Source organism: Erithacus rubecula, assembly GCF_903797595.1.
Source record: "Erithacus rubecula genome assembly, chromosome: 1".
NCBI lineage: Eukaryota > Metazoa > Chordata > Aves > Passeriformes > Muscicapidae > Erithacus > Erithacus rubecula.
The window spans coordinates 102617564-102629577 of NC_136658.1; the positions used below are offsets into that span (position 1 = coordinate 102617564).

Below are 12014 nucleotides of genomic sequence, written 5' to 3' on the forward strand. Positions count from 1 at the left end.
TTTTTTTTTTTCTTTTAAAATTTAGATTGGAGCACTTGGAATACTAACTGCAAATCTATTAATGTATTAGCAAATACTATTATCTCAGTATGGAAGCATGTGAACCCATCAAATCTACTCTGTATTTGATCCAGTTTGCATATATATGTATATTTATGTGTATTTCACATAACATGAATTTTTGGCATGAATTAACTTGAGATATTCAATTGGAATGCATAATTTCTAGCACTCAGACAATATAAATATGAATTTAACATGGAATTTTAAAATGTACACTTACAGTCACTACATTCCATGTTACTCAATGTTATCATACTTGATTCATAATGGAAAACCAGAAAATGAGAAAAAACAGCAGAATTCAATACAGCAACTTTGTTCTATCTCTTTGTGTTCAAGGACTATGTATCAACATGGGTTTTAATGACATTCCATAACATAGTATGCTTCTCTCTGAGATAATTATAAAAAACACCCCTTTCTCTTATTTGGAAAAGATGGGCACTTTTCACTGATCTACAAGAATTAAATAAGGAAGAAAATTTGTAACAGTTTAATTCTCAAGGGCAAAATTCAGTAATTTGGCCTGTGGCATGCAGGCACACAAATAAAGCTACTTCTTACACAGTGCAGAACCATTCACTTTGGCAGCAAAAAACAGGTTTTGGTTCTAATATGATACTACAATAGAGTAAAAAACCCTCAAAGCCCCATGGAAACTGTTCATTGTTATACATATTTTACAGCTCTGTAAAAGGAAATAGACATAGATTTTCTATAGTATCCACTCCAGTGATACTTTTCATATTTTTCAGTTTATTTACCTATAATGCCAAATTAAGCTATCAGTATAGAATGATGCTGCATATTTAAGAAATTATATATAACCTTTGCTATAACTTTACCTAAAACTTTCATGGATCTAGAATACCTTAATCTAGTATAAATACGTATGAACAAAACCAACAACAAATTTTATGTGTTCAGACAGCCTGTGTAGTAATTTTGGTGCCAAAAATCTGAAATTCACAGTGAACACTTCTAAATTTATCTTGGACAATCGATGCTTGTCAGTCCACATTTGAAATGGTTTAAGTTTGGGCTCTGAAAGCGCATTGGCAGGCTGGCACAGACTAACAGAAGGCGCATTGGCAGGCTGGCACAGACTAACAGACATGCACACGAGAAGTTTCTCCTACTTTGAGTCTTTCTCTGAGGTCTGAGAGGTTCCCCTCCTTCCGAAGGGCGGCGAACTCGGGGCTCTGCAGCGCTGCCTCGGAGCGCGTCATCCAGCTGTGCAGCTCCGTGCTGTCCGCGTCAAACCTGAGACACACAAACGGGCAACTTTCAACTTTCCGATCCCACAGCTGCTGGAAACAGGGTTGGCAGCAACACACGGTTGTTTAAACAAGGGAATGAGCAGCAATTTGTATCAGCAAAAGACAGTTTTAAATTCTCATATCTCATCAGAGACTTCATAGAGCTATTCACGCTAAAATTTAAAAATGTAGAAATATTTTTTTCATTTTTAAGACCTGATTTGACAGCTGAATAGATGCAATAATTTTCACAGTAAGCATTCTAATTTTTCAAGTTAATGCCTTTGGAAGATATGAAGCAAATGTTTACTAGTGAAGAAAGGGTACCACAGAGAGCCAACAGAGTCCTGTTGGCTTGAGCATGTAAAGCGTGTCCAACTCACCAAATGCAGGCTTCAAACCTGTGAGATTGCTGTCCCAGCTTCTAAATATGATATTATGAAGGAAATTCAAGTAGAAAAAATTGATGAAAGAAGCTTTTTCTGATTAACTCAATTTTTTTAATAGAATGTAATCACGAATCAACAAGTAAAGTATAATTATCCACAGTTAAAGCTTTAGAAACCAAAATTAAGATCCCCAAATCTCTGTATTTAATTACTTAACTAGTTTTTACTCTACAGCTCTCATTACTATATTCTGGATTCTTTCATCAACTCCTTTAAAACTGATCTTAATTTGTATTGACCACTCTTCAGGTAATGTCTTAAAATGCAGATATTTAAATTACTAATGTCTAGAAATTTCAAACTGCAATTCAGTATCTACTGCAATTTTTAAAACAAAAAGCTTCAAACTTTTTTTTTTTTTCAGTTGTGCTACATTCTCTGAGTGATTGCATTTCTTTATTGCATGGTATGTTCTAATATTTATATCCCTTTTGCAGCTGACTTTCCTTCTGCAGCAATATAGTGAGAATACAATAGAGTAGAAAGACCTGGGGGAAAAAAATAAAAATCTGTATCTTTCAGTTTGCTTTGTGACTATAGGTTGTATCATTTGCATACATCTGCAAACTTACTAAAAAGAGTAACTTGAACAACAATTATACCCCTAGAGGAATTAATTTTTTAATAAAAATACACTTCATTTATACAAGGATTTATACTTCTAAAATACAAGGATATAAGGCAAAACCAGGTGCTACATAAATCTACATACACAGAAATGAAAAATGAATACAAGAAAGAGTTCCATGCTTGAGCTAATATTTATGCTTCCCTTTTCTTCATTCTCCACCGCAATTTTTTGTATTCATAAATAATGAAAGCAAAATAAAAAGAAACACACACCGCCTTAAGCTCAGTCCAATATTCTACATTCAAATTATAAACTCTTAGGAATAATTTTGATAAAAATCCTGATAATACTAATTGATTACTCATTCAAGGAGAAAAAATTGTGACTTTGAAGTAATGGAAAGTACAGAAAACTTCAGTTTTATTAAGTTCTTCAGTTTTATAAAGAGCTACAAATTCCAAGGCAAAAGACAAAATAAAATTCCCAGATGGTTCAAGGAATGTGTGTGCTGCTCACAGATTTTAATCCCCAGTCATCTGAGAGCTCCTTACCTCAGCTTTATTTCTGATCATTAAATCAAATGTAATTCTTGAAACTAAATGTTATCCTCTGTTCTACAAATAATAACTGCATATCTGATGATCTCAAAACACCAGATTTCTGATAGCAATGAAGTTTACCAGTCCCTGAGTACTAAAGTTCCTTGGCTGCAGGTAAAATTGTAAGAGTTCTGACATTTGTTCCATTTTGAAGCTGCAGACAAGTAGAATTTGTGAGACCAACTCTCTGAAAAGCAGCTTGGTTTTACCCTGGTAAAGAATGGAAATTGACAAAAAAAAAATGTTTATCAGTGATCAATTCTTCAAAAAAGGGGATTTAGCCCTTGCCTCTGCAACATCTGGAAGAGGAATGAGAGCATTTGGGATAGTTTTGACAGTAAAACAAAATAATTAGGAACACATCTCATGGCCATCAGATGGTGGCAAGTATTAGACATAGATCATTAAGGTCTCTTCCAACTGAAAGCATTCAATAATATGATATGATTATCTGATATGAAAAAGCTGATCCTACATAACAGATTGCTCTGTCACTTGCAGTTTATTCTGGAGATAAATATAATTTCTGAAACAAAATCTCATGTTCAAAAAAGGGCAATACAGAGTGGGGGCAGGAAAGAATTAAAATACATAAAAGTTAATCCTAAGTAGCTTTTTGCAGTACATAAATATCTTTTAGATAAGGACATCTTATCTAGTGAGAAAGAAAAAAAAGTCACTCTGTCATGATCACCTCATGTAAAAGGAGGAAACACCGGGAGAAATGGCATTTAATCATTCTGCTTTAGTGATTGGATACTTCCTTTCTGAGCACAGCTGCAGTTAGAAATCATATTAGCTCTAGATTGATACTGCAGTATAAATAGAGCTTTTAAATCTCCTAGGAACAAGAAGAGTTTAGTCATAAAATAGTTCAAGACTGTCTTTCTGTCCCAACAAACTTCAGTTCAGATAGAATTTGTAAAAATAGATAAATGGAAGATACTAAACAAAAAATAACTTGAGAAATTGCTCTAAATAATTACCTTAAATTAACATGTCCATTGGCATGCTTGCCACCTAAAAAATCCATTTGAAGCAAGGGATTTATTCTTCATGAAAGAGTCATGCTTTTGTTTTTCACTTAGTCTTTTCTTCTGCTATTCCATACTGTTTTTACTGGTTCTCCAGCCCCCTCTTTACATGCCAGCACATGTCAGCTGAGTTCAAATGGAGATGTTTTTATTGTAAAATACAAACAAATTAACTCTTGTTACTTTGTTATTTTCAACAGTTTTTTACTAGATAGGGGACTTCTAGTAGGACAATAGTATCCTACTCTGAGTATTTGGAGGGCATTTGGGTTGGAAATTCCATGCAGAGAAAGAGAAAAATGTGATGCGCTTAAGTTGTGGAATGTCTCAAAGTTGAGGTTTATCATATGTTTAATAGAGAAAAGGAAAACCAGGAGCCAATTTTGAGCAAATAATTGGTGATCAAGTAAGAGAGTTTGGAATGGGCATCTGAGGTGGGCATATGACTTAGGGTGATCCAGAAAATCAATTTATGGAGAATTTTCCATTAAAACGTGACTGGCATAGATTTAAAATATGAAGATGGCTTTTAAATATGCTTTGAGGAAATAGGTAGACAAACAAATTCAATGTTTAAGAAGTTCACATAGGAACACGAGGTGTGAACTATCTTCCTATCATTGGCCATCATGGTACATAATCTTATCTCTAATCTGAATAAATTTAATCTTTAAACTACATTACTATGCTACTGTTACCATGGACAGACAGTGGTTTCAATAGTTTATTCTTTTAACAGACAGCAATTGCTTGAAAATTTCCTTTGCTCATTTGCTTCTTTCCTTCCCCAAACAAAAATCACAGTGGGCCTGTCACCACTGTGAATCTTGGGCAGACATAAAACCATTTGCCTACATATTGAGTTGGCAGGGAATGATACAACTTTGATCCAAGAACCACTTTATTGAATTATTTCATTTCCATGTCTGGACTGAAATCCTCAGCTCACCAGAGATCTTTCTCAGCTTGTAGCTCTTCAATGCCTAGAGCATATCAAAGTACAACTTTACAGCCCACAGTGCCCATAGGAAGAATTATTCTGATCTAATTTCCTGCTGTCTTTCTTCCTCCTCTGTATTTGTAGTTGATAATTCAGTAGTTAATAAATAGAGTTGTTCTTATATTCTAATTCAACCACCAATTCATCCAAATATTTTTACCTTCTTATTGTTTTAGGTTTAGTTGCTAAATAATTTTGTTTCATTCCAATGAGATTTTGATCCTCCCTCTACATTTGTGGTACTATTAAGTGTAGTGTCGTAGATATTATGACCAGTGTATTTCTGTAATGCATACCAAAGCATGAAAAGAAATATTAAATCAATCCCAAGTGTGTATCTCTAACAGAAACTTCACAAGAATCATCAAGTACAGAGTACTTTTAAACCAAATCATCACAGCCTGCAGCAAGTGCTGACTGGTACCACTCTGATAATATTGCAGGTTATTTCAGGGGCTAAGTGTGAAGAATATAAATTCTGATTGCTGTTCAATAATCCATTTCTCACCTCACAAAAAGGATAAAGGATAAATGCTTAGTAAGCATTAAGTGCCCATATAAACAAACTTCAACATATCCACATTTCTTACATTTCAAATGCCTCTCTAAGCAACAGAAAACTATTCTGTTGTGTCCCAGTCACCTTCTCCTCTCCTCTGCAATTGGCAATAGATATAATGAAATAAAAAAACCACCAGGAAAATTGAAGACATGACTTTCTTCTTTTTGAATTTGCTACCTATCATTAGATAACAATACCAGAGCAAAAGCTACATTTCATAAGAGAATAACAACCCAATGGAGGGGCTGTAAAAATGCTAAACAATCAGTATTTAGTCCTAACGTTAATCATTGCACAGAAATGGGATGTATGAAACAATAGCTATCAAAAAATGACCATCATAAAATCCCTACAATTTTTCCTTTCATTTTTTCCCTACAAAAATCCAAACTTTTCTAAATAATGAAGGACGGAAATCCCAAATATATAGTAATTTTCCAAAAAAGTGAGGGCTTCTCTCTTTTCAAAAAGTTCATTTAACAACTGTTAAATGAAAAAAATACACTAGATGGAGCAACTATCCTGTTTTAACACACCTTGCTCTTCAAAGGGCATCGAGTCTCTTTCAAATCTTCAGATCAACTTTATGACAATAATATTGTTATGACAAGTAGACTTTCCTTGGAAACCTTAGCAAGCATGTAAAAAGATATTTACCAAATTGCTAAGAAAGATATATTTGGTTGTTATTGAAGCATATTAATATTAACAAACATGCTTAACTTAAATATTAGCCAGCTCTAACTTGTCTGGTATTTAAAACTTAGCCTGAAAAGAACAGTTTTCAGATTTTTCTATGATATGCAACTTACTTATTTTTTTCCCAGAATATGCAAATACCATGAAAATAAATATGTTATCTTGCATCCCTTTCTCCCATTTACAGATTTTTTTAAATACTATAACCTCAGCTGTGTTACATTTATCTCTAGCCCTAATGCTTTTCAAATTCTTATTATCCAGCTCCAAGCATTTTATCTTTCTCTGTTTCAAATTGAGTCCTGTGGGAAAAGGAGCTTTTCTTTGACTAGCAACAGAACTAAACTCGCCTGGGTTAGTCTGACATTTTGAAGCATTAGTCCTGAAACAGTTTTAGATTTTAGGGGGAGAATAGAGTGGAAATAAATAAAAAAGTAACCTGGTTCTTATCTCTGCTTTCTGCCATTTATGGCAAAAATTTGCTTTAATAGACAAGAAAAAAACCAAAAGCTTCCTTCCCATGCACTCGCACCACAGCAATAAGAGCGATGGATATGTGACATTCAGTCCTGAAGATATTATTGGTCTACAAGTCAAATTGCTTCTTCTTAATTTCTTCAGTTTAAATAAAGATTTTTGTACTTTCAATCCTTGGCATTCTACAAAGTTTGATGCTCCAATCTTAGCCCTCCACTTTTTTTTCTCCTTGGCTTAGTAATTGGAGGCTATGCTCTTACACAGTAATCTAATACAATATTTGCTGAGTAGCCAAACTACTCTTCCTTCCTTCAGTATCTAGTATCTTCAGTTCACAGAGAATACACAGTATTTAGTTCACAGAGAAGCAAATCTGGGGCACAAACCTTTCCAAACCTGTGTCAATGGAACCTGATGAATTTATTTCAAGCATACTCCTTTACAGAAGCAATGACTAAAGTCTGAGAACAGATGAAAGAAGATGGCAAAACCTGGGAGCATTATTCACCATCTCAAAAAAGCCTCAACCTCCAATTTGTCTTTCCCTCTCAGGCCTAAAAATACCAATAGCATGCAGTGTGTTGTACTTTGACTGCAGAAAGCAGCCAACACTCTCTGGTTATTCACCCCTGGAAGGTTCTGACAAGAATTCAGTAATTGCTAGGATTTTTTTTATCAAACCTAAACTAAAGAGTGCATAACCATCAACTCTTAGTCATTAAGTGCTCAGTGAAAATTTTGGTTGTAAACACACACAATATTGAATTATATAGGAGAGATAGGTTGAGAACCCCCATTATTTTAAATTATATTTAATAAAAGAAATCAAAAGGCATGCCGCACTATAGGCTTTTTTTTTATCCTTGGGTGCAGCTACAACTGAATAAAAACAAAAGAACATGTGAGATCTTGCTGCCAACAAGGCACCCAAAAAACAAATGACTGGCTGTTTGGGAATACAGTGGTTTTTCTCCTATCAAAAAAAGCATTGATCAAAAAGAAGTCTAGGCTCCAGTTAACAAAGATATTTTAACTGAGTACACAAATTTTTAGATGAGCTTCCTTCTTCCATTATTGTTATTATTTTCTTCGAGAAAGGCAACAGCATACTATAAAATGCGTTCCCTTTTACATGTTCTTTAAAAAACATCTCAAAATCAGTTATTTTAAGCTGAAATTTCTTCCCCACAGTTTACTCTCTCACTGTAGAACACCTGCTTCCACTTCCTAAAGATACATAAATTGTGGGGTTTGGTGCTTTCTCTGTTCAGTTAGAAATGCCAAAAAGATTATCTGAATGAAGAAACATCACCTACAGATAATATAACCATAGTTCATCCTGCTGCACTGCTGTGGATATTTCCAACATTTACTTTGCATGTTCCCAAAATGTAGGTCCACTCACTGGTACAAATGTCACATTGGACTAGTTCTGGTGCATTTGCATTGTTGAAACAAACCTAGTGATTTTGGCACAAAAACAAATAGAGCATATCATAATGTATTAAACAATTAACTCCCTTTTTACTTGTGGAAGTCAGATCTCTTTCCTAGCAGATCAAAATAAAAGTCCAACCTGTGCTGAAATGAAAATTACTCTAGTTTTAAATATCTAAAAGAAAGCACACCAGCTAGTTCCACAAAGCACAGCTTACTCAATTATCTAAAGTCATCCCAGGCAAAGAGTGAGAACTACAGATTGTTCCATCTTGACTCTTATCCAAAAGTTGAGCAGAAATTATATGGTGAATGCACATATTTTAGATAACATTAAAACAAATCAAAAAACCTTGAAACCTAGTATGCATTGTAAAAAATCATTAACACTCTGTAAATTTTGTAGCAGATCCACCAGTAAATATCTAAAAGCAATCCTAGCCTCAACCTTGATAACACATCCTATTTTCTGTACAAGGATCAATCAGGTTTATATAGACACTTTTTAGTTGCAGTGCTTTAGACAGACATCAGCTAAAGCACTGAAATAACATATAATTATCAGTTTCTATAAACCAAGGTAGTTTGGAAGAAAAACAATACCCATAATCCAGCTAATTCCTGCCCTCAGGCAGTCTCCTTGCATGATGAGTATGAAGTCTGCCAAGTTTACTTTCAGTATTAAGGCAAATTAAAAGAATATGAGCAAGAAGGAAAATATATGCTAACAGTAAATATATAGTAGTTGAAAAAGGAACTTCCATGCCAATTGGTCTCCTGTTTCATAACAGTGCATATAGTAGCAATTTTATTGAAGAATTAAAAAAATAGGTTTTAAAAAGTTATCCTACTTCATTTAGTTTCAACTAAGATAACACTTTCTTTTACAACACTAGTTTTGCATTTTGCTTCCTTATGAAGTAAGATAATTCCTAAAATTTTCACTTCAGAAAAACAAAGTTAAATTTTTAAAATGTCAATTATTTAAATACTTCAAAACTGCAGGGAAATTTTCATTCTTAATTTTTCAGTTTCAAAGTAAAGCAGATTACTATTTTAATGATAGAGACCATGCTACTCTAAAGATTTATTGTCATATATAAGCCAACAGGGCCTTGATCCTGTTTCACATCTTTGCACGTTACTACTGAAACATTAACATGAATGCTAAGGCTTATAATTTCTAATAAGTAACAACACTGCCATCTAAAAATTCCTTCAACAAATTCAGAAATTACAAGCCTGCTGACAGACATTGCTCTGCATAATTTTGAATGCTTGGAAATATATTAGCAAAATATAACTCTCACTTACAATTTAATGGTACCCTAGGATATGTGGAAAAGCAGATTCCAAATGAGAACTTTGGAGATATATTCAATTCATTCAAATACAGCTCACAAATTTATTTAGATCAAGCTGTTTTGATAGAAATATTTACCCAATTTAACAAAAAGGGGAAGAATAACTTAATAACTTTTCCTGTATCAGATATACAGCATTCCTAAATACTAATGCTGAACTAGAAACCTTAATTAGAATGGTTAAACACAGGTATGATGCCTAAATATAAAAGTACCTTTTTTTCCAATAACATAAAACTTCAGTTTTTTAACTGTCAGATTTCCTCTATTCTTGTTATTTCGTTCTTTTTAGTAAGTGAAACACTATTTTACAGGAAAATACTTGTCCTGGTAAACACATTAAACACATATTGTCTATAGAAATTAAACACTGAATGTAGTTTGACATCCTTTTCAGTCCTCAAATTTATTACCTTGGAATTCATGTTTATCTGAATATCCAAAAAAAAAAAAAAAAAAAAAAAAAAAAAATCCTAAATAAAAATTACAATGAATGCTTGAAATCGACCTGCTTAGGAACTTAGTGCTTGAGCCAATTCTGCTTAAACACATCAGAATTTTTTCTCCTGACTTTAACTAGTGTTCAGTATCAGCTTAAAATCCCTTGTCACTTGCACTTCAGTTACACATGAAAAAAATCTGAAAGTGATAATAATGCATGTTTCACCAAATATTAACTCCCTCTAGAGAACTGCTACTCCTGACCCATAAGCCCAGAAGAATGCAGTGAACTTTAGGAAGAAGGAGATATCTCAATTATTAGTATTTTAGCCATCATAAAATTCTTCTTAAAGAATACAAAAATCCTAGAATTAATGGAATGCTTCTTGCCCATCACGTGTCAAGACCCTGATCAAGTGGGATCCCCAACATTATGCCATACATGAGGACTTTACCTGACTATAATTACTATGAAAGAGTATTACTGTAATCATAAACAGTCTATACTGCTAAACTGGTGTAATAGAAGCACAACATAATCAACAATGCATGCTGAGTAAAGAAAGATAATAATCAGCTGGTATCCTAGAAGAGAATAGAAATATAATTTTAAGTTCAAAATAGCATACATAAAAATATTGCAGTCAAATGACTCTTTATGCATTTTTGTCCAGACTCTATCAGTATTCTCTTTCTGTCTCTTGATGATTCTCACCTCTTCCTAATTTCTGAATCCACAAGGAGTTGCCTTTTTTTGTGGGGTGGAGGTGGTGGGAGTTCCTCTTTAGCATGCTTAACCAGGATTTGCTCTCTCGTGGTCACCATAGTTACAGTTTCCATTACAGTTGTCTGTGTTAGTGATGTCTGAGTGGTTGTGACAGCCTGCGAAATCTGTGAGAAGCACAAAAACAGAGGTCATACATTATTTCAAAGATTTCAGTGAAGATTGTTTGGAGGAGAAATAGAAAATAATGAGAAACTCCTCTCATCTGATCACAGGCTGACCTTCAGAAAAAAAAAAAACATTATAAGCAACTCAAGCTAGATTATTTTATCTGGCTCATGCTGTGTGAATAAGATACCTGCAAAAGCCAATATCAAAACTAGAAAGGATTCTAATGAACTTACAGCTCTCTGGAATACATGCTGAATGAAGGAAAGAAATGAATGGAATTTTATAATGGAATGATAGCAAATAAATAAAATGCTACTATTACTAAATATTGATTTCAGACTGCCCCCAGTCTGAAAATTTGCTTCTTGAGAGGTGACAAAGATATTAAAATGGCACTATATTACCAATTATTAGTCTTACAATTTATAAAAAAATTCAAATAGAATGCAATCCACAATAACACACTTGCATGAAAATGCAGTTAACTTTCTGCCTGGAAATCTTAAATTAGAACACATGCACTAGAAGGCAAATTAATTTGCATCAGTTTTATTCCTTAATTTAAAAACAGTACTTAGGGGTCATACCAGATACTAACACCCATGGTATGTAACATTATAAACATCTAGATTTATCTAACACATTAAGCTTTGCTCTGGTAATATGAAAATATAAACAAAACCCTTTGTATAGCTCAGATGCATAAAAAAAAGAATTATGACAAATATATTTTGCTCATATTTGTTTGTACACTGCTTGTGCATGCACTGCCTGTTTCTACTTTTTTTAATATAACTTTTTCTGACTCAAATGTGGGCAGCTGTTCTTGAGTCCCGTAACTGATGAGAAATAGGCCACTTCTTTTTTTGATTCTGTCAGATGATGGCTCATTTGTCAAAATGCTCTAGTTACAGCTCCAATGACCATCCCACAGTTTAAAGGAAGTGAAATGGAAAATAAAAGAAAAAAAAAATATACCAGGAGTAGAAAAAGTTGAACCCTGCTCAACTTCAAAGAAGGCTTGCTTCTTTCCTTTTGTAAGAATCAGAGTTTCCAATGCAACAGCAGAAATGCCAGTATCTAAAAGTCTATGAAACTATAAACACTTACATAAATTATCTATTGCTTCTTGCATCAGAAACTCAGAGAACTAAATCAGCTGAG

At 33.6% G+C, this 12014-nt stretch overlaps 1 protein-coding gene across 12 annotated transcripts in view; it reads right to left on the reverse strand.

Annotated features, from left to right (window-relative positions):
* The window catches only part of DMD (dystrophin), a gene marked incomplete at its 3' end in the record, with an annotated part of 1131161 nt that overhangs the window by 661699 nt on the left and 457448 nt on the right, over positions 1–12014 (reverse strand). For all 12 annotated transcript variants that reach the window (XM_079310888.1, XM_079310881.1, XM_079310887.1 and 9 more), the window contains 2 exons: positions 10671–10846; positions 1203–1326 (listed from right to left, as the gene is read on the reverse strand). In XM_079310888.1, coding sequence (XP_079167014.1) covers positions 1203–1326; positions 10671–10846 — 300 coding nt within the window. The remainder of the gene's footprint in view (positions 1–1202; positions 1327–10670; positions 10847–12014) is intronic.